The 25,845-nt window shown below is 40.0% G+C and overlaps 2 protein-coding genes and 1 long non-coding RNA gene across 8 annotated transcripts in view; 1 reads left to right on the top strand and 2 right to left on the bottom strand.

The window, feature by feature from the left end:
• Window positions 1-8,489, top strand: part of Orc3 (origin recognition complex, subunit 3) — a 56,591-nt gene extending 48,102 nt beyond the window's left edge. For 3 of the 6 annotated variants that reach the window (XM_087548866.1, XM_087548865.1, XM_087548864.1), the window contains exons 17-20: window positions 2,570-2,711; window positions 5,182-5,298; window positions 5,984-6,063; window positions 6,475-6,741. In XM_087548866.1, the coding sequence (XP_087404992.1) occupies window positions 2,570-2,711; window positions 5,182-5,298; window positions 5,984-6,063; window positions 6,475-6,580 (445 nt within the window). In that variant the 3' untranslated portion in view covers window positions 6,581-6,741. Of the gene's footprint in view, window positions 1-2,569; window positions 2,712-5,181; window positions 5,299-5,983; window positions 6,064-6,474 lie in introns of all 6 variants that reach the window. The other 3 variants (XR_015619697.1, XR_015619696.1, NM_001025282.1) reach the window with 2 other exon arrangements.
• LOC148005737 (uncharacterized) lies at window positions 1,671-10,155 on the bottom strand. The gene is made up of 2 exons (XR_015620793.1): window positions 5,644-10,155; window positions 1,671-5,580 (listed from the first exon to the last, which is right to left on the bottom strand). It is a non-coding gene; the product is annotated as an uncharacterized LOC148005737 (long non-coding RNA).
• A 960-nt stretch (window positions 10,156-11,115) lies between these two features.
• On the bottom strand, window positions 11,116-25,451 carry Akirin2 (akirin 2). The gene is given in 5 exon segments (NM_001039914.2): window positions 11,116-11,802; window positions 11,986-12,057; window positions 12,759-12,908; window positions 14,558-14,701; window positions 25,025-25,451. Coding segments are annotated over 5 exon segments (606 nt in total). The 5' UTR covers window positions 25,254-25,451; the 3' UTR covers window positions 11,116-11,791.
• Between the last annotated feature and the right edge of the window lie 394 nt (window positions 25,452-25,845).

Here is a 25,845-nt window from a genome sequence, read left to right as displayed (position 1 = left end):
TAGAAACAGACATTGTACACTAGCCATTTTATTAGTTTTGTTCTAAATAGTTTATCGGGACAACTAAGTATCAGTACCAAATCTACACAGCACCTATTCAGCAGCTGTCAAAGTCTCCTATCTAGTTTGCTTATGAGCCCTAGATCATTCTAGGTCTTTCCCAAAAGCCAGCTTTTGTGTGTATATAAAATGAACCAACCATGTTACAGATTTGAAAAAGGTTAAGTATACCAAAGAAAAGGACTTAACAAGTTAAAAACAGTACAAAATATAGAGGTTCGGGGGTTGGGGATTTAGCTCAGTGGTAGAGCACTTACCTAGCAAGCGCAGGGCCCTGGATTCTGTCCCCAGCTCCCGGAAAAAAAAAAAAAAGAAAGACAAAAAAATATATAGAGGTTCATGCCTGTAACCCCAACATTTGAGAGGCTAGGACAAGAAAAATCACTGGGTATTCCAGGCTAACATGACCTTAGGTTTTACATCACACTACTGGTTGAGACCCTGCGTAGAAAGGAAAGTAGGAAAGGTGTTGTTTCTAAATGAAGGCAGTTCAAACTGGTCAGCAGGTGAGGTGTGAAAAGGAATGGTTCAGGAAAGACAGAAATTAGTTTTTTGGCAAATATCATGATTATGACCATCCTGAAAGTTAAAAAATTTTCATTTCCCAGGACAATGCTGAGGGCAGAGTTATTCTTATTAGTTATTGAAGAAAAAAAGTAATGCTAATAAAGAGGTAAAGTGAGCAACAAAGTATAACAAGAAGAAAGTTAAAAAGAAAATGTGTCATTTAAAGAACCAATTCATTCAAAATTGGGTTGAAGGCCTGGTAAGAAGACAGCCCAGTGCTGACGGTCACCGCGCTTGCTGCACAGCCCTACACAGCCCTGTGAGCCTCTCCTACTCCTCAGCCTTCCTTTTGTCAGCTGCAGTCCTTGGCATCAGCTTAACATGTTTCTAAGCCACATACCAGACCCGAGTCCCAACAAATCCCAGTGGGCCACCCTTCTGACTTATGTCTGGTTCTTTAACCTCTCATGAGCTGCTGAAATAATGCTGAGAATGATTGAGATGTGTTGTGAAATCACACAACTTTCCACAGTGAGACTTGGTGCTGTTACCGAGATTGTCTCTCCCAGGAGGTTAAGATTAGACTGTTAAAGGGAAAGGGGAAGGAAAATGAGGCAAAAGCCCAAGGAGAGAATGTGACTCCTGTGTCACAGGCCCCTCTCTGTCACAAACCCTTTCCCTATTTTTTTTTTTATTAACTTGAGTATTTCTTATATACATTTCGAGTGTTATTCCCTTTCCCGGTTTCCGGGCAAACATCCCCCTAATCCCTCCCCCTCCCCTTCTTTATGGGTGTTCCCCTCCCCATCCTCCCCCCATTGCCGCCCTCCCTTTCCCTATTTTCTACAGGGCCTAGAGTAGAGTACAGATGTTTGACAGAGCTTCTAGGTCTGAACAGAAGACATTTAAAAATAAATACAAACAAATGCCAATTCAAAATCAATGCTGCTTTACAAGTAGAGAAAGACCAGCATCTAGAGGCAGTGAGTAGGCTCAGGAACTCTTGAGATAGGAGAAGGAGCTAGTGAGAAATGTGATCACGCGGAGTATCCTCTTTCTTCCTCTCTTCAGAGCCACTGGGCCAGCGGCAGGACAGGAGTATATGGGGCTTTCTTTTTTTTTTTTTTTTTAAATCTATCTTTTTTTTTTTTAACTTTTTCATTTATTCATTTATTTTATATATAAGTACACTGTAGCTGTCTTCAGATACACCAGAAGAGGGCATCAGATCCCTTTACAGATGGTTGTGAGCCACCATGTGGTTGCTGGGAATTGAACTCATGACCTCTGGAAGAGCAGTCAGGTGCTCTTAACCGCTGAGCCATCTCTCCAGCCCCATATGGGGCTTTCTTAGGGAGTGTCAGTCCTCTCTAGGAGGTTACAAAGCACTCAGAAGTAACAGTAATGTTTTTGGTGGCTACACTTGAGGTTCTGCTTTGATGTATTTAAAGGGTGGCTTAGAGGCTGTGGTTCACCCAGACCAACAATGGTGTCTCCTGACTGTATCAAGAACCCAGTCCCAGTGGACATTCCGTCCACAATGCTGGCTATCTCTGCTTGTCTTCAGCACATGTCAGTTCTGAAGAGGTAAACTACTGACCCATGAAGGAATCCCTCAGCAAAAGGTTGTGTGAACTTGTCAGTGAGAATAAGGCAAAAACAAACGCTCTTTCCCCTGTCCTTTGCCATGAGGAGTTGCGGCCCAGATTTAGGGTGGGTCTTCTCACTTCAAATGATCCAATTAAGAAAGATGCCTCACAGATGTGCCCAGCTGCCTGGGTTTACATTGGTTCCAGATATCAAAAATACAGAGGAAGTTTTTAAAATGGTATTGAAATATAATTCTGGGTCAACCTATATGGGATCCTTTACTTACTTGACTTTTGTTTGGTTGCTGATTTCGCTGTTTATTAAGTAGTAGTTCTAAAGGATTGACAAAACTGCTGAGTTGAAAACCAGCCTGTACATATCCAAAAGCTTTTACCTGATTTCACTGTTTCAGAGACTACCTTCTGCCTCCCGAGGGCCAGCCTCTGCATGAGGTAGTGTACTTCAGTGCTGCCAACACACTCCGAGAGCACTTAAATGCTGCTCCAAGAATCGCCCTCCACACTGCACTCAACAACCCTTACTATTACCTAAAGGTAAGAAGGAAGCCAACTCCCCCAGTTATGCTCAAGCCCTAGACATCCGCATCACACAAACACTCTAAGCCTGCAGTTCTGTTTTGATGAGCAGAACTTTGAGCAGTTCTGGGTACTGCCACTCATTTTCCTAAAAAAGAAAAAGTTCCTAGGTTCTAGATAAGCCGTGACCGAGTGACAGCAGCAGTCAGTGATCTACTGAGGCTGTGTGCATTTGCCCTTACGTATTGCCTTTCCTGTGATAAACCAGTGAGCCGGCATTCACCACCAAGCCTCATGACCTGAGTTCAGTATAAGGAGACAACCATCCCCAAGTACGTTCATGACCACACGCTGAGGAAAAACTGGAACAGTCACAGGTAGAAAGCCTGAGAATATGTCTTAAAAGGTTATTTTTTTCCCAGACATGGTTTCTCTGTGTATCTTGGCTGTCCTGAAACTTGCTCTGTAGATCAGACTGGCCTCAAACTCACAGAGATCCAACTGCCTCTGCTCCCTGAGTTCTGGGATTAAAGGCTTAAGCTACCACTGCCCAGCAGAGAAAGGATTGTGTAGGTAACAACAGTTGGTCAGTGGTTAGGTAGTAAGGCCTAATGAAAGTATATAAAATTCCAAGTACATACTTCTAATGAAAAAGAAAAACACCCTGGGATTTCATCATAGATTTTTAAATCTAATAGTATTCTATTCTTGGAGGATCTGCAGGGTACTACTGCAGAAAATCCTAAGGCAGCAAACATGGGAAGAGACAGTTGTCTAAAATCCAGAAAGTTACTAATTTCAGTTTCAAATGTTCAAAACTACCCTTGTTTTGACAGAAAAAAAAATCAACATTGAATATTTTTAAATAGGTAAATAGGAATTTTATACATGGATGCATGTGTGCACCCAGGAAGTTGAAGTTTTCCTTCCAGGAAAGCTGCTTTAGAAGGCACTTTTGGATGTGTGGGGTAGCACATGTAATTGTAGCTATACAGAGGTCCAGGCACGAAGACCACTAAGTTCAGGGCCAGGATGAACTTACTGAGACTTTGAAAAAAGTGGGCTGTCAGTATAGCTCAGGGGATGAAGGGGCTACAGTGATTGCCTAGGAAGCTTACTAACCTGAACTTGATCCCCAGAACCCCTGTAAATGTGGAAGGAGAAAACTCTAGCATGTGCTACACAGGATATGCATGCCCACACACACACACACATCATACACAGTGATTATATTTTTGGTTAAAAAGTGGCTCCATAAGACACCAAACTACTGCCTGATCCTTGCAGTGTGGAAGCACACAAAGGTGACGTATGGGGAGAGTGCTGAGTAGGAAGTTAGAGGTCAGTGGTTTTCAATGATGGTAGCAATCAGGAGCTTGACAGTTTCACATTTAAAGACGAGTTATTTGCTGGGGTATGTGCTCATGTGAGTAAAGTACCTACCAGAGTCCAGAAGAAGGGATAAGATCCCTTGGAGCTGAAATTAAAGGTGTTGTGAGATATGTAGAGTGGGGAGCCTGGAACTAAGCTCTGGTCTTCTGCTATATACAGCAGCAGATGCTCTTAACCCCTGAGCCATCTCTCCATCTTGTTAGATAGCTCAGTCATTAGGTAAAAGCATTTGCTATTAAGCCTGTCTGAACTTAAATCTCCAAGACTCAAATTATAGAGCAAAGGAGGCCTGCCTCCTACAACAAGTCTCTAACACCCACAAGGTTCCAGCCCCTGTGCTCAACAAAGGAATCAATTTTGTAAAGAAAAACAACTGTTTTAATGTATAAGCTACAAATTAAATTTAGTGGTAGAGTTACAGAAACAAACTGATGTGGTCTTGCATGCATTTTGTGTATGAGATCTTGTTTCTTAATAAAACTTGGATTTCAAATAAGTTAAACCAAGACTGACAGTTTCTATAGGGTTTGTGGTGTTAGGGCTCAGTGATTGATTTCCTTCAGCTCTTTGTTGGCGCCCTCTTCTGGTCTGTGCAGAAGGGGTAGGCAACATTTCATAAGGACATGCATGCACACATAAACAAAAATCTAGAAAAAAAGGTCTGCAGTGTTTGCAATGTTGGTTAGGTTATTATGACTAGGCCAGCTACACGAGACCGTTTCCAAAACAGCAAGAGAAAAAGTAGTGTAGTGGGCAGCCTTTTCTTTGGGAGATCACATTTACTCTTACTACTAATGAGAAGTGTTCACTAATGCCACATGATAACTGCACAAACATTGGAAGTAGCATTTAATTGGGTAATCATTCCAGAGGTTTCTAAACTTTTACAGCAAACCGAAATGATTTGCAAATGAGATTTCAAAAAAGAAAATGTCTAATGGGGAAAGTGGCTTAGAGCTGGAGGGATCGAGTGAGGACTTGAAGTATGAAGAAAGGAAATGACGAATTCTGCTTTCTGATTTACTAAATTTAGGTGTTCAACTATCTGTTTTTAATAATTTCTAAAAGGTGGTAACTGTTAATCTGCTGGTTTTAGAATGAAGCATTGAAAAGTGAGGAAGGCTGCATTCCAAGTGTTGCCCCTGACATCTGCATAGCATATAAACTGCACCTGGAGTGTAGTCGGCTGATTAACCTTGTCGACTGGTCAGAGGTAGGTCACAAAGAACTTCTTTGTTTTGAATTCAACTTGTATCCTTAAATTCTTGTTTGTAAAGCGTAAGTGTTATGCTTCATAAGTTCCCCAAGGAAATTAGCAGTCTGTACTCATAGGTTCCTGTTCTGATGCTGTGTCTTTTAAAAACAAAAGCCAAAGGATTCAGATCAGCTCAGAGCACTCCACAGAATACAGGGTGTGGTGAAAACCTCACACAAACTCTACAATACATGGCAAGGCAGGGGACAAGCGTTAACTGTCAAAGGTCCTATTTGACATCTTCTCTTATATTTTTGGTTGTGAGCCTAGCCTTTAACGGCTGAGCCATCTCTCCAGCCCGACATCTTCTCAACATTGAAGGACATGCTGAATTAAACTCTTCCAAGAGAAAAATGCATTTTCCTGTAGTAGAGAGATTGGCAGGAGAGGAAACAGGGATGTCTCTGCTTTTACATTTTTACTAGCTATGCTTTAATCCTCTAAGACAAATATATAGAGCCAGTTTTACTATTTTTAATGAATAACTAGCAAAACTTACTAGTGTCATTAGTCATCTTCAATTGAAATCTGATGTGAAAGATGTGCCAAGTCCTAAAACCTGCGTGGTTCTAGAACTCTCTCAAGGTACAGAAAAGATGCCTAGTAACAAGTTGTATTTTCTTCTGTCTTGTCTATTCAAAAGGCTTTTGCAACAGTTGTGACAGCTGCTGAGAAAATGGATACAAATTCTACAGTCTCCGAAGAAATGAGTGAAATCATCCAGTATCCTTTTCAGTTCTACAGTCTTAGTAACAGTATTTTAAGTTTCCTGTTTCTTAAACTGGCTAGGTCATTTGCTTAAACAAAGGGCCTTGAATTGAAGCTCTAGCACAAAAAGTGAACAAAAACGCACATCTAAAAATTCATAAATACGTATTCCTTCTCAAATTGCCTCTACCGCAGGTGCTGGGATTACTATAGGTGTGCACCATGACACGAAGCTCCATTTGAACCTTGTATTCTGACTGCAGTTAACCTTTTCCAACAGGGTTATATAATTTAGTAGAATTTATTTCAACCACTTATTCCAATCTACCAGTTACTATTTCAACTTTGAAATTTCATTTTAGTCTTTTTGTCAAACAAAAATACTCAAAAAACAAAACCTTAATTTTCCTTAGCTAGAGCTTCCAGTGCTCGATTTATTAGAGCTGTTTCTGAATTAGAACTTTTAGGCTTTATAAAACCTACGAAACAGAAGACTGACCATGTTGCAAGGCTCACATGGGGAGGCTGCTAAAAAGCAAATGTGTGAAGACAAGAGTTCTGCATCTAACTTAAGGCTAAAAGCAATCTGGAATATTTATATAGTTGTATCAAAATGTTTTTGGAGTACTTCAAAATCTAAGAAATGCATAAAGCCTTTATACATTGTCAGTATACATTACTAAGTTTAAACAAGCCGTTCTTGCTTGTCCAGTGTGTAAATGTTAGACCTTCCACATAGTTACTCCTCAGCAGCACTCATTCCTTTCCCTGGATAACTTGCGGCACGCCGCACACCGTAAGTACACTGTGTAAAAATCACTCTTACCTAACTAATAGGTGTTTTCCTTGCTAGAGAGGTTCTAAAATTGCCTCTGCCTCCCCATTTCTTATAGTCTTGGCAACCTACCAGGCCCAAAGCTATTTGGCTTTATACTTTAAATATTCACATGAACAGTCACTGAGACTTACAACCAGTAAGGGCCTTCACAAACTGCTCCCCTAACTTACAAAACGGAAATGTAAAGGTCTAGTAAAATAATATCTTCATCTCTTTCATGATAAGAACTTAAGAATCATACACCTAGAACTCATTATTTAATGTTCAACCCTCAAGAGAATTATACCAAAATTGTTCACAAATGATTCAAAGAGCCCATGTCCAGGAAAAGCCTTTTTACTTTGACTTGTAATGCAGGATATGTGCAAGAGTATGATCCCTACCCCATGCTCCCATCCCCAAGTGCTAAGATTATAAGGAATTTCAGTATGCCCAGATGAGAAGACAGTCTTTAAACAACACGTTATGCATACAGAGGAACTAGTTTTAATACTGGCATAATGTTGTCTTGTCTGAGGCATGTGTTCTTGTTGTTTTTCTTTTCCTAGGCATTTACCTCCATTTGTGCACGTACACACGTTGGCCGTTCTCTTTACCACTTAAGATTAACACAATGGAAGTGCTGTCATACTATCAAAAGACTGATTTGTGTCCTTACTTGATATCCTATAGAATTCAGTCCTTAGTTGAGATGCCTGGCACTTCTTACTTATTTTAGAAAACAAAATCAGTGTTTTCCTTGTACTTTATTTAGCAAAGCAGAACAACACATGCGTGCAAACACACACAGAAACACACACAACAGCAAGGTAAGAAGTAGGATTGTCATTGTGGTTTTAAAGAATGGTGAAACTAGACCTCACTTGAGCAAAAGTACAAGGATTGGGGGAAAAAAAACTACCCAGGAAGATTTATGGGTTCACCCATTAGGCAGGGAACAGCAGTAACCAATGTCCTAAGGTGGGAGTACCCCAAGTATATCAAAGGAAGAGAGATAGCTAGAATGGATAAGGTGGTTCAAACAATAGAAATTGAATGAGTAGGGCAAGAGTGCAGGTAATGAAGCTTGTTTTCCTTGGTCAGAAGCAGAAGAGGTAAGCAAGCCTTTCAATTCAATGATCAACATGTGTTGTGAGAGCACAGTGAAAGGACTGATGTAGCAAATCCATAACCAGTTAGTTGACCACTGAGATAATCCGGGCAAGGCCAATCTTAGATGGGGTAACAGCAACAGGGATGTGACACTGTAGATAAACTACAATTAGATGCACATTTAGAGCCTTAAGGGCCTTTCTGCTTATGAACTAGAAGCATTGCTGTCAGTGGGCTTGCTATGACCCCTAGGGTGGCACTGCTGCTTGGTTGTGGAACCTCTAGGAACTAAAGTCTAAAGGGAGTTTCTCCAGTCACTGGGAGTGTGGCCCAAGGGAAATGGTGGGGTCTTTATTCTTCTGCCTCCTGGCTGATGAGCTGACGGTTTGGCTTTACACTGGACCCCAGCTATGTCTGCTGCCCATTACAGACCAAAGCAATGAGGACAACTGATCACATAATGAAGTCTTCAAAATGGAATTAAAGTAAACTTTCTGACTTTGTAGATCAACCTGAGTATTTCATTGTAGTCGTAGAAGGTTAATTGATTGAAAAAAACAGCAGCAAAACTGAGTTTGGCTTTGACTATAAAAATCAGGAGATACCTGTTAAGAGACATTCCAGTGAAATGCTACACAGTAAGGTGAACAAAATCTTGTTATTAGAGGAAAAAAAAAATCACCAAAAAAATCACCAAAGTCAGCATGAAAAGAGGCAAGGAGACCAAACTCCAGCTTTGAGGCTTATGCTTATTGATAGTTAAAAGTTCAAGAGATCATTAAAAGTGAAAGAAATCAGACAAGTATCTTAGAAGACAAGTGAAGACTTTGAAGCTCATATATTATTCAACCTAAGTATCCGAATTGAGCAACAACTGGGAAAAAACCATATGCTATTACTTTATATATGGAATTTATAAATTCCAGAATTTTGTTTGTACCAACACATCGGGCCGTTCTTTGGCACTTGCACACCCATGTGGGCATACACTAGAGCTTAGTCTTTCCAGAAAGTTGCGATCTTGATTCCTTATGGGGGAGAGAAGAGGAGTTGGGAGTACTAAAAGCTTAAGAAATATAAAAACTTAAGAGATTAAGTACAGACAGCATCTACTTCAGAGGGACAGCACTGAGCTTAGAGAAGCATACACAACTTCCGAACACAGTTTACCAGTTTATACTTGAAAAATTCAAGTAGGTAATGACACTATTCTTTTAACTTCTGCGAATGTTTTCCTAACAAGTTGAGGGCTAAATCTGAAAGATAATGGGGAGATTTTGGTTGACACAGTCAAAAGGAGGAGGAGAAACACATCCCAAAGTGCCAACAGTACTGAGACTAAAAATCTAAGTGCAAGATTTGTTCCCTTTACAGCCAGCTGCCCTGTTGTATAACTTGTGTTTCTTGTGCACTAACGGACTTTCCAACTGCCTGGGATCTTGTGAAAGCCATAGAACACACTTACACTCAGGGGGCTTATTTTTAAATGAGGTTATTAAGTTAAAAATGAAATAGTATATTTTAAGATTAGTCTAATTTCTAGAAATATGCTATTAAAATTCAAAGGGGGCCAGAGAGAGAGAGAGAGAGAGAGAGAGAGAGAGAGAGAGAGAACGAACTCAGCAGTTAAGAATGTTTGCTGCTGGGCTGGAGAGATGGCTCAGTGGTTAAGAGCACTGGCTGCTCTTCCAGAGGTCCTGAGTTCAATTCCCAGCAGGTGACTTACAGCCATCTGTAGAGGGATCTGATGCCCTCTTCTGGTGTGCCTGAAGATAGCAATGGTATACTCATATAACTAAAATAAATAAATCTTATAAAGAAAAAGAAAAAAAAAAGTTTGTTGCTCTTGCCTCAGAGGACCTTTGGTTCCCAGACCAGCATGGGCAGCTCAACAACTGGCTGTCTTATGGCTTCAGACACATAAACACATACAAGTAAAATCTCTTTTTAAAAGACTCAAAAGGGGTTGGAGATTTAGCTCAGCGGTAGAGCGCTTGCCTAGCGAGCACAAGACCCTGGGTTTGGTCCCCAGCTCCGAAAAAAAGAAAAAGAAAAAAGAAAAAAAATATATACACAGTTTTGAGGGGTTGGGGATTTAGCTCAGTGGTAGAGCGCTTGCCTAGCAAGCGCAAGGCCCTGGGTTCGGTCCCCAGCTCCGAAGGAAAAAAAAAAAAAAAGACTCAAAAGGATTCATGGAGCAGTAATGAGGGGGTGGCCTTTAACCCCTAATCCTGACATCAAGGTTACAAGTGTGTGACTAGCACTTTCAGTTTTCTCACTACTTTGTAAAAAAAGGCCTTGTTGGGAAACCATTTGTGCTAAGTGCGTTACATTTAATTCATTCACTGTGATGGTAGTGTTTTGAAAATATTATTTAATGTTTTATGTATGTGTGCTTGCCCGAGTATATATGTGTGTACTATGTGTATCCTGGAGACCGCAGAGCTCAGAAAAAAGCATTAGTTGGTGAGCTGTTGTAGGTTCTGGGAACCAAACCAGGGTCTTCTGAAAAAGCAGAGCTCTTAACTACTGAGCCTCTCTCCAGCCCTTATGTTAGTTCTGTCATCTCAGCAGTACCTATGACTTCCTAAATTCCAAGAAGGCTCATCTAGATCAGGTTAGCCTGTGGGTGTGTCTGTGGGTGACTGAACTGCCTTAACCAATTAGGAAGACAGCCAACCAGAAAATGAGTGGAGCTATCCACTAAACTCAGTAGTATGCATTTATTGCTTCTCTCTCTGCTCTTACTTGTGGCTTCAAGTTCCTGTTGATTTCCCCACAGTGATAGACTGCAATGTGGAATTTTGAGTTAAAATAAACACTTAATACCCTAAACTGCTTTTTGCAGTTACTTTATCACATCAACCAGAACAACCGTGCTTTCAAATATCACATCATTCAAACCATCAAAACTGGCTTCAAAGGTGAAGTTGTACAGCTGTTTTAGAACTTGTTATGCTGTTATACAGCAAGTTACAGAAGCAGTTCTGAATCAGAACTTAATTTCTGACAACAGCATTTAAAAGGCAAATACTACCAGAAATTAACTTCATTGATTTCTAGAAAATCCTTACGTTTAAAAACACTACTTTATTCCAATACTACCCATGTGTACAATTTGAAAACAGGCAGAATAGAAGTAAATGTTTTATTTTTCCAACTAAACTCCAGTGCTACAAGGGCAGTAAAACAATAATACACTGGGGGAGGGGTGCAGCAATAAACATTTGTTAAAAAGACTGATAGAATAAATAAAACTACCAAAAAATAATAAAGGAAATCATATAAACCCATTCTGAAACCCCAAGAAAAGTCCTGAAATACAGAAATGCCCTCCTCCTCCTCTTCCTCCATCTCACTGAAGTACTGTAGACTAACTGCTTAAATGTCCTGGGATTACATTCTAAGTTATTAATAACTGGTTACAGCTTGGTTGTAGTGCACAATTAAAATCACACTAACTTCATCTGACGTGTCATTCTACAGTTTTATTTACATAACCAGTGAAGGGCATGTTCTAGAATGCCAGCTTTAATCCCTTTCAAACATTAATATAAAGAAGCCAAATTGTAATGATACAGCAAAACGAGGCCACTGGTATTAATACAAGTAGCAAAGGTCCACATCCGGGTGGTAATGACATCACGGAAATTTCCAAAACCAATTGCTGCTGCCTAAGAGTGGTTGCCACTGACGAAAGCTTGAAGTAACCTGGTTCACAGATGGGCGCTGGCATTGCTGTATGTCACAGCTGGGACCTCCTGCAACAACTCAACAAGGAACAAGGCAGCCCACAAATGCAAAAAGCGTGATTCATGAAACATCTGGAGGAGAAAAGGAGTATTAGTATAGCTGATAGCGCAAAATTACAACAAACAAGATCATTCCTTCCTAACACTTTACTTTTGCTTTAAACTAACCTTTTCTCCACACTTTTTATATCAACTCTCTTCTTAAATATGAAAACATGGTCTTTTCTGTTTATAGTTCAAAGGTCAAATACTTACAACTAGCAGGCTGTTCTCCATATCGCCGCATTATCTGATCATGCGTAAACTTCACAAATGCATCGTATTGTTCTATAAGTAAAGGTATGTGTAAATTACATGACTTGCATGTACATATTAAATATCCTCTCTAATGTATCGGAAAATATAAAGGAACATGAAGACTCTTGACACCATAATCCTTTTCACAATCTGAATAGTAATTGTAAACAGTTCAAATAAGTGTTTTCCACATGATGCAAAATAAAAATTTAATACCGTAGCTGATCTACGTGGCTACCTCATACCTGGGACCATGAAGGTGAGATATGGGCTTTAAGAATGTTAATTCTCCTTTTTTACTGAAATTCTCTGGTCCACAGACAAGACTACCAATGTATAGAAAGATATGTCAATGTAAAAACACCTGTAGGAAATAATTCTTAGTGAGCTTCTAGGTGTGGTGATCTGAATAAGAATGGACTCCAGAGTTTCACATATTTGAATTCAAGTCACCAGGGAGTGGAATTCTGAGAGAATTAGATTATGAGGTGTGGTCTCATTGGCAGAAGTGCATCACTGGGGTAGGGGTAGGATGTGAAATTAGAATGTAGCTCTCAGGTATCGTGTTAGTACCTATCTGTATGCTGCCATGCTGTAACCCTCTAACACTGGAAGCAAGCTTCTAATTAAACGCTTTCTTTCCTAAGAGTGAGTTAGTTGCCTTCGTCATGGTGTCTCTTCACAGCAACAGAACAAACACTGGGATCTTCAAAAATAAACTCAGTTGTTACCTGCAAGTTTTGTGTTCAGTATTTCTTCATATTCTTCTCGAACCTTCTCTTCCCGTTCTTTCAACAAACGTTCACAGATCATCCCAACCTGCCTTAGAGTAAATAAGGGCTGTTCTTTTTTTAATGGTGAGGATGTTGCAGATGAAGTCCCTATGTACAACATGAATAAAAGATCACCTGATTTAGTACCACAGAATACCTCCTGAATGAAGGTCTCACTGAGAGAACTTCCCCATGTAACTTAAAATCTGTTATCTGGGACTGGAGAGATGGCTCAGAGGTTAAGAACACTGGTTGCTCTTCCAGAGGTCTTGAGTTCAATTCCCAGCAACCACATGGTGGCTCACAACCATCTGTAATGGGATCCAATGCCCTCTTCTGGTGTGTCTGAAGACAGCTGCAGTGTACTCATATACATAAAATAAAACAAATCTTTAACAAAAAAAAAAAATCTGTTATCTATGATAATTTGATCAGACTATGACTCTGGAAAAAGGATGTTGTCTAGAGGAAAAGATGAGTGGAGGAAAATCTTGCAATGATCATAAAACTTCCAGTCTACAGTCCAGCACATGCCTGTTCAAAACATTTAGTGGCTGATTTTAAAAATGTGCTACAAAAGAAATCTACCTCTGGACTAAAGCTTTAGTTTTATTAGAGTAACATGATTATACTATAGAGACACTTTTTTTGTTAACACTTATTGCTTATATTTTAAGGCTATTCAGTAAATCACATCTGATTATTCTACCAATTCAATAATCTTCATTTTCCAAACCCCTTTTCCTTTGAAAGAGAATTGTATCTAAAAAAGAAAAATAGAGAATTATACCTGTAAAAAGATTTGCTGTAGGGAGAATTCTGTAATATAGATACTTATCCCTTACCAAAAGGACATAACTGATTCTAAATTTTGAATAGTGACCATAATCCCCACTTTTGCTAATAATTTAAATCACCTAAGTTCAAACACTCAAAACTGCAAGAAAACCAAAGTTCCAAAAACAGCCCCAATACCAGTATTTGTCAATTTCAAATTAGCAAGAATATTCCTTCTGTGTTTCTGTAAAAAGTTTGAGAACATTTTCCTAATGGTAATTGTTAAGACAGTAAGTAAGCATGGATCTGTATTAAAAACTTTAGGGTACTAACAAGTTGACTCATGAACCAAATTTCAGAAACATTTGTGACCTCTAAAGGAAAGAGCTCTGGTGATGTTTATTTCTTTGAGTTGTATACTTTTTTTTCTCAAATAATTTGTTTTTCGTTAATGATAACAGCTAGGATAGTCTGCAGTGGGGAAAAAAATTCACCTGTATTTTATGGTTTCGAATTCTGAAAGATTATTAATATAAGAGCCACTGATATTATCAAGTAGTGACATACTTCATAGAAAAAGACTTCCTTAGACATTCATCCTCTATTTAAGGTTCTTTGATCTAAAAACATTCTTGGCTTAAAGACCATGTGTGATAACCCAGGATTATGGTAGCTATTCACTGCATCCCTGCTGTCCAGTATTCCATCAATGAAAGCACACTCGCATGCTACAGCTGAGCTCTCATCTTTCTCTGTGGTGCCTTTAGCTATCTGCACTGATTAACCCAAATTAATGAAACTTCTTAGGTCCATCTCTCATCAAAATACTGTCTGGTTGGTGGGAATATAGGTAAACACTTTTAAAACATTATACATTACTTAGTAATCTTGGAAAAAAACAGGTGCTTTAAGTCATTATGGATATTTTGCATTATATTTTCCCCATCATTTCTCACGTTGTACTTCTTAAGGTTTATTACCTGGTGATGCTGGTCCACTGATGAGAAATGCATGTGGCTGTGAATCGGAACTACAACCTGGGTCTGTCTGCTGAAAACTAGCTTCTAAATGTCTCCTCTTCTGCATACGTTTATATTCCTGTTTTATGTTGTACAGAATTTGTTCTAAAAGGGAAAAAGTAAAAATTTGTCAAAATCAAATTTTTCATTCTAAAGAAAAAAAAACTATCCAAAATATTTCTTTCAAATAACAAAGAAATGTTTCCCCCTATGAACCTGCTTGTTGAGCACAAGCAGGGGCACTTTTCAGAAGCAGCATATCCAACCCTCGTCTGGCCTCTCCAGGCACAGCATGCACGCAACATGTACTCCCAGATACACATGTACACATAAAATGAAAGAAATCTTAAAAAAAGAAAAAATCATATACATGCCATCTGGAATTCAACGAAGTCAAATCCTATTTATAAAAACTAAATTTAAGCTTTTTACTCAAAAACAGAGGTCAGGTTCAATCATTTGACTCAGAGCTCATGTATATCGATTAGATGTAGAACTACTTAAGTTAACCAGGATTTCCAGTAATGAGAAGGGATGATTATGCACATTCAAGCATAGGTCTAAAAAGACAAAGTACAACAGAATTAGAATGTCATCATGCATCAAACTGTCATCAATATGAAGCACAATGAAACCCGAAACGATTCTAGCTTCAACAAAGCGTTCTGAATCTCGAGGAGAGAAGCCCATGTGAAATAAGACGACACAGGGAAGGGCAATGCGGCAGACATAAGACTCACTGCACTACAGTGCAGTCTTTACATAGCCCTGAGACAAAGTCACTCGCAGCACATCATTTTTGAGCCAATAGAATTCACTTTACCACGTTTTCTAACTAAAAATAGGTACCATTTCATCTGCAGGAAGAAATGCCTTCCTGAGGATCCCCTCCCCTTGCCACCCACCTCCATATTTTCTGATTAACTCCTTAGCTCAACGTGAAACTAAATTCCAAGAAGTTTATTATAATCCCAATTGAAAGCAAAAGTGGAAACATGCAATAAAAAATGCACAAAGGGAAGAGTGAATTTCCATATTTGACTCAAATCCCACAGTAACAATCCTGTTCAATATTTAATAACTGGTACCTTTCATTTTTAATCTTCAGTAGTCTCTTTCCTTTCTCTAAATAATCAGAATTGTAAAGAAAGGATCGTTATTATAAGTTTTTATTTTTAAATGTGTATGAATCTTGCCTACATGTATGTAACTGCATCATATGTATGCAGTGCTTGTGGAGGACAGAAGAGGGCATCTGACCTCTTGGAACTGGTGTTAAGGACAGTAGAGCCCTGCCTGCTACCCCTGTAAGAGTAGCAGGTGCTCTTTACCACATCTTTGTACCCCTCCTTTGCTTGCCTTTAAATAGTTTAGATGCTGACCATTCCATTGTAACTAATAGAAAAAGAAGCTCAAATGATAAATGAATTCAGTTAAGATATCAATTCTGTCAAAAGTTTGTGTGCATATGTATACACACACACACACACACACACAATGTATGTTATTGCATAGTTCAAATACAAAATTACGTATGATGAACTTCAGGACAGCTGTGTGGGTTTTAACTGTTTAACCTTTTTCAAAATGCTAACTTTTTTTTAGTACAGTTGGTCAATTTCAGTCTTTTTCCACTTAAGTTAATTAACAGTTGTCAGTATCAAATAAAACTGTGGTCATGTAGGTTTTGCTTTGATATGAATAGTTAACTAGCATTCATCAGAGGTATCTGATAAAACTATGAAATATCCTGTTGCCAACAAGCATTCATTTAAAAAAAAACTTACAACAATATTCTAAAAGGCTTTCAACTAATGATATTTTGATCTCTAATATGAATGACAAATGTCATTCAAAACATGGTAAAGTTTATTTACAGCTAAAATCTTCAAAATGTACCACACTAGCTTGGCATAGCTTTACTTTAACAACTCCCACCTCTTTGTGACTTGTACACGATCACTACAAAGGCATTGCTCCTCCAATTAGTCTTCCTCTACGAGTGGTTCTCAACCTTTGTCATGTTGCTGACCCTTTAATACAGTGCTCCATGTTCTGGTAACCCGCTACCATAAAATTATTTTGTTACTATGACATGACTATAATTCTGCTACTGTCATTACTCGGAATGTAAATACCTGATATGTAAGATATCTGGCATATAACCCCCCTCCCCAAGAAAATGGGTCACCACCCACAGGTTGAGAACCACTGCATCTAGTTCTAAACTTTACTGCCAAAATAAGGAAGGCCACTAAACTACACCATAAAGAGAATACTTGAAACAAAGCCAAGACTAGAATTCAGTAAAACTACTTATTTTAAGCACCAATCCAACTGACACAGCATAGTGGTGCAAACCTTTAATCCCAGCACCTGTGTGAAAAAGGCTGCCTACCTAGTGAGTTCCAGACACAGTGGCCAGTCTCAAAAGGCAAACCAAAAAATTTGAGGTATAAATATTAAATTATGATCTATCAACTTAAATATAATATAAAACCACAACTCTGTAAAACTTTCTTATGTCTCTTTACATCATACGCACACCCCCACCTCTCTCTCCAGTCTTGCCAATACTCACATGGTATCACTCAGTTTACCTTCCTGTATAAGTGGACTTCACAAGCACAAACAGTGCAAACATTTAATTGCACCCATGCTATGACAAATACATTTTCCCTGTCATCATTCCCAAGCGGTATAGTACAGGAGTTTTCTTCTTCACTGTACTAGATATGCTTGGAATTCATGCATCATCAATTTCTTCCTAGTGTTGACTGGTGATAATTTCCTGTTATTGGCCTTTCAGACTGTTTCCAATGAAACTAGTAAAGCTCTAGCCTGGGGATGTTTTCACCTATTTGGTAATACTTAGCAGAGGTATCAGACTACCATGGCAAGTGAGTGATTTTATTTTGTAAAGAAACTACCAAAGTTTTCCAGACTGCTCTTTCCCATTTCACATTATTACCAGCTACTCCTGAGTCTTACCAACACTTGATACATCAATTCAAGAATTCCTAACATCACTGCCTGTTCTGTTTTCTTCATCTGCTAGGATACAACTAAGTCACCTAAGCTATACTTGCCCTCAAATGCTCTAATACCGATAGCACATAATCAACAATGTTATGCAGTCAGTGATCTAACTTACATAAGATCCTGGCAACACAAGTCGAAAACCACTAAATTGGTCTGATATATTTCAGTTCAGGAGTTAAACAGTTTTGAGTTGAGACTTCCTCCCAAATTTTCCACTCAACATTCTACCATGCACATTACTTCTATCTAGATACCTGACTGACTGAAGTTCCCACCACCAGCAGTATGAAGACTATCTATATCTATATAATCCTGCCTCCTCTTAGGACAGACACTATGTTCAAGGGAATGTTCTGCTGCTGTTTCAAGGTATCAATCTAAAACAGTACGTAAGCAATGCTGCACATCACAGTGCCAGTACTGTGCTATTTCATACTAAACCACTGAAGGTGGGTACAGCCAACACTGTACTCTGTCCATTTACTCTGTTCTGTCATAGCAACTATCATCGATCTATACTTTCAAGTACACCACTTAGAAAAGTTATTCCAGGTAACAACATTTCAGCACTAGGCATTCTCTTAGGAACAGGGATAAGAATACTTGAGGAATTGGACTACATTTCATTCTGATAGTTTGTGCTGCTCACAGTACTCTACTTTTGAAGCAGAATCTCAGTATGCATCACAAACTGTCCTCAAACTCAGGTGATCATCCTGCTTCAACTTCCTGTGTGCCACCACTGCCACACCCAGCACTATCTCATTTTAAAAACAAAAAAGGTTGGGAACTGTGGCCTTTAACCCCAGCACAACTGGATCTATATAGTGAATATACAGTAAGAGTTATATAGAGACACTGTCTCAATAAATAAATTAATAACAAAAGAGAACAACAGCTCTCCTAAACTCATCCCTAATCTATTTTCCTTTTTATTTTCTTGAGATGTTATATAAGTATTAACAAAAAGGAATGCTAAAAGTCAGTGCACACATATCAAAATAATTTCTCAAGTGAGCAAATCTCTGACAATGGCAAAATGTCCCCCAAATGAGACTATCTAAATATTATAATGCTGGAAGTCCTTACTCATCACCCAGGAGGAATAGGAGGGAATAGTAAGAATATCCTGGGGTGGAGAAATGGCTCTGCAGTTAAGAACACTGTTGCTCTTGCAGAAGACCGAGGTTCCATTCCCAGCACCTACTCACAAACATCTCTAACTCCAGTCCTAGGGGGTGTGATACCTTCTTTAACTTCCACGGACACTGTATGTGTGTAATGCACATTCATAAACACTCATAAACATAAAAGAAAAACCAAAAACTTGTAAGTACCCAGAAACACTGCTTAAAATTTTCACTGCAGTAGTGTAACTCAATTGAATTAATGCTTTGCTTATAACTTCAGGGGCACACAACAGTCTAAAAAAAGATACAGAACTGCAATTTTCATTGTTTTCCTAATTACAGAACTTCTAAGAAACCTGGAAAATGTCAAGTGAATAACCCAACAAATAAACCCAACATTTTAAAGCTATGTGGTAAGACATTAACCAATTAACTTTATTAACTCTGAAGCTATTTTCAAAGTTGGTATCAGTCTCATTTAACCCACATCTGCCCTAAAAAAATCAGGGACCTATTTTAGACTCTTAGTGGATCTCTCAGGTATGTATAGAAAGTTGGGATAAATTGAGTTCCTAGAGCAGTCATCTGCAGATGCCAGATATGTTCAAATAGGCCGGTTTTCCATCTTTTAAAGGTTGATAGTCTTATCAAAGACATCAAATAAAAGTGTACCAAATTTTCATATATGCAGAGAAACTTTTGTAGGTTAATAGTACTGAACAGTATTAAGGTCAACAGTATTGGACACTGTTAAACACAAGGACTACAAGGACACCAAAATTCTGATTAATTTAGTTACAGATACTTGAACATATCCATCCCCAATACCATTATCTAGTGTCAAACAACTCTGCAAGGAGCCCAGACTCTACTTTTATTATCGGGTTGTATTTTTAATGTTTCTTTTCAAATAGTAAACTACTGTCAATACTAGACTCTGAATTTTTCTTTTATACTTCATCATTATCTATCTTGTGTTTGTTTGTGCATTTGCTCACACATCCAGTTATACACTTGCCACAGTGCACAGGTTAAAGTCACAGAACAGCTTTTTGGAGTTGTTTTCTCTCTTCCTACCACATAGGTCCCTCAGGCCTGGCAATAAGCATGTTTACTGGCTGAGCCATCTTGTCAGTCCTGAATCTGTTATTTTCAACCTTTCAAAAGTATTACTACCCGTTTTTTTTTTTTCCTGGCCTATCTTAACAATAGGAAAAACATACCCAAGTAACAAAAGAACAAGCCATCCACAAGCTGAAGAGCTTCTCTGTGGTAACCGATTGATAGAAGCATCTCTAGAGAAGGTTAGCTTGTGTTTCTGTACAGGCTTCAGGGTTTTTCCTCCCCTACCTTAAAACGTTAAAATAAGTAACGCACTTGGCCCTTCTTTAATGGCCATAAACCTAGGGCTTTTTCCTTGCCTTTTTTAAAACAAGTATTAGGATCAAATTTAGGGAGATTTGTGCTAGACAGGCACTCTAGTACCACTGAGCCAACACGCCAATTCCAACTAACAGGACTCTGAAGTGCACAATTTTAACTGGAGCTACACATTTCTAAATATCAGGTTTATAATCCATAGCAGAGACCTCTACTAAAAGCATTTATTTGCCAAATCCACTGAGAAACTAGAAGTAATTTAACAGCTGTCTAAATAACCGCAAATATTAAAAGACACTTCTGGCTCAATAAAATGACATCTGAAGTTAGATACTGCCTTCTCCAACACACATTATCATTTGTTTGCCTAGAACCATTTGTATTTCCTTTAAACCAGCTGGTGTCTCCATGTGGAGGCATGTATCAATGTCTAGTGAACAATCTATTCTCCATTCACAAGCTGTAGTTTCCATTTTTTAATGGAAAGTTTCCAACAAATACAATGAGTTCTTACAAAGGAATTTAACTCTTCATCCAACTCAGTTCCTAAAACAAACTCCAGCAATGAATGGTACCAAGCAAGCTACAAAGTACACATTAATGTTAACTAGCCAACTCACAAAGAAGTCAACACCTACAGAAGGTCATTCACAAGACCATTGATTCATAGTATAATTATGAAAACAATGTGTTAGATTGGACTGACAGTCCTGACAACCTCATTACAATGATACATTATATCAAAACAACTTCTTTCTTGAAAATGCCAGGACAATCTTGTGATTACATAATAATAGACATTGATTGATTGATTGATTGGTTGACTGACAGACAGACAAAACAGACAACTAAAAAGTAACTTAGGTTGCCAAATAAAAAGCCCAGTACCAGTATTGGGAAACAGCCCCTTAAGCTGTTGGTCAGGGATGTCCTAGAGACCTCCAAAAGGATACAGATTATTGTTAAATGTTAGGTTGCCCTCTGAGGACACCACATAATCTGGTCACAGGGCATGGAACAAGCTGGTACTGACAAGAAACTCCCTCTTCTAGCTAGCTAGTTCCAGGTGTCTTGCAGGCTATTATGAATGAAAAGTTATCCAACAAGCCTTATCCAATTATGACCTCTTTTGAACTACAAAAATGATCAGTTTGCCATGACAGGCCCATGAGTGCAATAGTGGTACAAATGTCACAGGGATAAATGTCCTGCTTTCTGGTTGAGTTTATGATTTCTGCCTGCTCCAAGGCAGAAATACATGCTTGACACTGTAAATCTAGCCAACAAACGACACATGGCTGGACCACTCATGAGCTCCAGGGATGAGCTAGCTACTACTGTTTGTTATACAGATATAGTGTCGGATCACCCTCTAAATAAGTACAGACTCACAATTTAGCAGGTGGTTTGAGGCAGAAGTGTAAGAGCCAGGTGTCAGGGCCAGCGTTTTCTAGACATGACATGCTGAAGCACTCATGAATTAACAGCAATAGTGGCCGCAGGTCCACATTTATACACAAGACCTACTAAGAGTTGGTAGCATCTAAGGGAGGAAGTCAATTTTCTTAAAGCTCTTAGTAGGTCAGCCAAGCTCTAATGGATGACCCCAAATCTATGAGTATATATAGGCAACACAAATTGGGACTTAAAAGTTATTTTAGGAGGGAGGGAGGAGAGGGAGGGGGAGGAGAGAGGGACAGGAGAGGGAGAGTGGGAGAGGGAAAGGGAGAGAATATTAAACTGAGAAGTAGGAAAAGGTGGGTGAGGTGGACCTGGGAAGAGTTAGGTACTTAGAAAAAAAACACATCCTTAAAATCTTACTTAAGGCAGGGCAGGGTGGCACACACCCTTTAATCCCAGCACTTGAAATGTAATAGTAGGCCAAGCACCCAAGAGTTCCTGGCTAGCCAGGGATCTGTGATAAGACCTCTACCCCTCCCCCGCAACCTTGACACACACATTTACCCAACCCCATTTAAATGGTTCTCTCTCCCAACATCCACCATCCTTTGATACACTAAAAAGTATTTTAAGCATCAATGAATTATAATCCTAAACCAAACCAGAGTACACACACCTTTTTGTTGGGGGGGTGGGCAAACAATAAATACGATTTCTGGGAACATACTCTCTCCACAAACTACCAAGATAAACTGCAGTAGACCTTAAACTTTAAAGGACAGGCACAACTGTATCCAAATGATTGTTTGTCGTGGCACTGACATTTGAATTTTTTGAATTTTCAACATGATGAAATAATCATTTTTATTCTTTTTAGCCATGTAAAAATGTTTAAAAAAATTCTTACCTCCCAGACTGTACAAATACATGATCATAGTTTGTCAAACCTATCTTAAAGTACAGTTCTGAATTAGTAACTCGGGAACACCAAAAATCATGTTTGGGATATGGTATATGAAAAGGGGCAAGAACAGAAGCCACCGTTATTTAACATAATAAGAGTTTCAAGTCTCCAGGGTAAGTAAGAAAGCAAGCTAGACTTCCTTCAACTAGCCCTCTTCTCTAGTATTAAGTTGCAAGTTTGAAAAATATTGACTTAAATAAGAGCAGTCATATCAACATTTGGAATCACTTTCCTGGAATGTCTAAAATAACAGCATTTAGAACAGTGCCCAAGTTCTTGAAACTACTAGCGTGCCACTGAAGACTTCAAGGACACCAGCAGGGGAGAACCGGAAGTACCTGAAACAGAACACCAAGAAGGACATACTCTGCATAAACTTCCAGGTCTTCAGGTTTAGCCTAAAAAGGTTCAACCACACATTTACTACGTCATTAAAAATGGCGTAGTAAATATGTGTACATTTTAGCAAATTCAAACTTTAGCAACTTTCCCTCATTTTTCAAGAAGCTAATCTTCTACATTAATATTCAAATTAACTGAAATGCCAATTTAATATTTAGCAAATTCTAAAAATATCAATTAGCATGTGATTTTAGGTTCCAAGATGTGATCAAACTGTGTCAGCTGGCTAAAAGACTAACAACAATCCTAATTATTTTACTAATTGAGATCCGAGAGAAGTGAAGAATATTAACCACTCTACAGATACAGCACTGACACAACAGATTGGAAGATGATCATTACAGTTTCTTAACAAGTTCCCTTTAAGAAAAGGAAGGTGTCAAAGCTCCCTGCTGTTTTAGTGTTCAAGATTTTAATTGCATAGGGATATATTGTAACTCTCAAACCTAACACTAACTCCACTGAAATTTATTGCTAGTTACAGCTATTTTGAAATGGCCTCATTAGTAGATCGGACACCATTTCAATGTTCAAAGAGCATTTCATTAAAGACAAAAATGTCTGCCCCAAGGAATTCATTCTTCACTTTGTTCCCTTGTTTTTCAGTAATGTCTAAAGAAGTGGGTTCTCAACCCTCCTGATGAGCCCACCCTTTAACACAGTACTTCATGTTGTGGTGACCCCCCCAACCATAATTTTGCTACTGTTATAAATAGTAATGTAAATATGATAGTCCTTCCCTAGAAGTCCTGACCCACAGATCTCTAAGCCTTCCTCTAACAGTACCTTTTTACACACACACACACACACACACACACACACATGTATGTATGTATGTATGTATGTATGTATGTATGTATGTGTATATATGTTAGGGGGAGGGGCAGTTTACGTATGATGTTAAATAAACTTCTTGAAATTCCTATGAAAACTGACTGCAATTCTTAAAACAGCATTAGGCTACATTAGATCAAAAATTTAATAGCAAGAGTAGGTAACTGAGATTCACCATGGATTTGGATATGAATATTTAAATGTGACATTAAGGAAAAAAAACCACATGGTACAGTCAGTTTCAGATGAATGTTACCAAATACAGAACTCTATAGTTCCCATCTTTTTAAAATGAGTTACTGAGAAAAAACCTAAAGCTGATCAAAGGCTTTAAGGATATTACTAAGGGCTTGCACACACAGGCACACATACACTGCATGCCACACACAAAGGAAACAGACACTTCAAGTCCATCAAAGCCTACCCAAAAACTGTGCCGGTGGCACACAAAGATTTCCAAATGCAGAGGGGAAAATAATCCCTAGGTACACATTTAGTGTACAAAAGCAATCAAAGGTACAACTCGGCAGACACTTTCAGAAAATGGTTCAAGACTTCAAGTCTGAAGTCCACTGGAATCTTGATTTATTCGTTACTCTCGAGGCTAGGCTGTTTTCTCCCAACATACTTCGTTGGGATAATTTACAAATTAACTAGTCAGTCTCAATTCGAAGTACACCTTCCTTTTCATTAAAAGTTCAAGATTTCTTAAGGACTAGACGCATAGTGAGATCACTTTACAGTACTCGGGAAGAACATTTGCTTTGTTGTTGACCCTGCTAGGGAAACAGGTCTTGACTCAGCCAAAGTGGCGTTCTTGTGGGTGATTAATGACAGGCCTACAACTCGCCCCAGTGACATCCATCCCCCTCCAAACCCCACCCCTTCTATACTAAAACCAGCCAAGTCTAAAATGGAGGAGGGGCTGCCTTCTCGCCTCAAACCACTCAGTCACTGAGTTAATAGCTGCAACCAATCGATTCAGCCCAAGAGACCGGGAGATTCGGGTGAAATGTGACCCTTCTCTCGCCCGACTTATGAATAATATCACCCTCTCTGATCATTTCCGCTGAGTCCCTACATAAGGAAACGATTCCAGTGATCCTACCCCAAATGATCTCCCTCACAATAAAGTACCCCACAATGCCGACCAACCCGACCCGTACCCACCCAACCTGCCGACACCACCCCCACCTTGGTTCAGGCCCTCCCTTTGTGTCCGCACCCAAGCGCCCAGCCACAGCCCACCCAGGCAGCCCCGGGGCCGAGGCCCACCTGTGGTGAGACGGGAGGAGACGTCGCCGAAGGGGGAAGGCTCCATCCGGAGATACTTCTGCGGCGAAGCGGCCGCGGCAGAGGCAGCGGCGGCGGCGGTAGCGGCGGCAGGGGAGGCGGCAGCCGAAGCCGGTGCCGACAAAGGCGCGCACCGCCTCCGCTTCGGAGATGCCGGGCTAAGCAGTGGGTCGAAATCCAGAGTCCTTTTCAGAGTGGCTCCGCACGCCATGGCGGCGGGCAGCCGAGGCCCGGCTCGGGCGGGGCCGGGAAGGACCGGGGCAAACGGGCCCTCCGAGGTGCCCGGTAGGTGTGGGGCCCGGGACAGAGGAGCCGCGACAGGGCAGGCGGGCGAGGCGCGAGGGTCGCGCCGCCCGCTCGGGGCCGCTCCCGAGAGGCCGGGCCGCCCCCGCCGTGCGCTCGGGCTGAGCGCGCTGAGGCTCTTGCGCGGAGACCGGCTCCCTTCGGAAGTGGACCCGGTCAGTGGCACGACCGAAACGCGACCTCCAACACGCCGGTGTAGACAGAAGCTCGTGAGCGGCGGCAACTTGCGGGAGCGGAGTGGTAGCTCCGCCGCACAGAGCTAGGCAATGCACTCGACCCTCTCTTCACGGACCAACTCTGCCACCCGCCGCCGGCCCCAATATGGCGTCAATAACAACGCCGCCGATTCAAATCCTGCGGCCACAGGGCGCCTGCGCACAGGGGGCGGGCCTGTCAGAGTGCATTCTGGGATTTGTGGGGTTTCGCTGAGGGCAGGAGTGGGCCTGAAAGGCGGTTACCCAGAAGTCACGGAAACTACGACTCCCGTCATCCAAGGCGCG

The sequence above is a fragment of the Rattus norvegicus genome, chromosome 5, assembly GCF_021556685.1.
Source record: "Rattus norvegicus strain SHRSP/BbbUtx chromosome 5, alternate assembly SHRSP_T2T, whole genome shotgun sequence".
NCBI lineage: Eukaryota > Metazoa > Chordata > Mammalia > Rodentia > Muridae > Rattus > Rattus norvegicus.
This window is presented reverse-complemented; position numbering and strand designations above follow the sequence as displayed.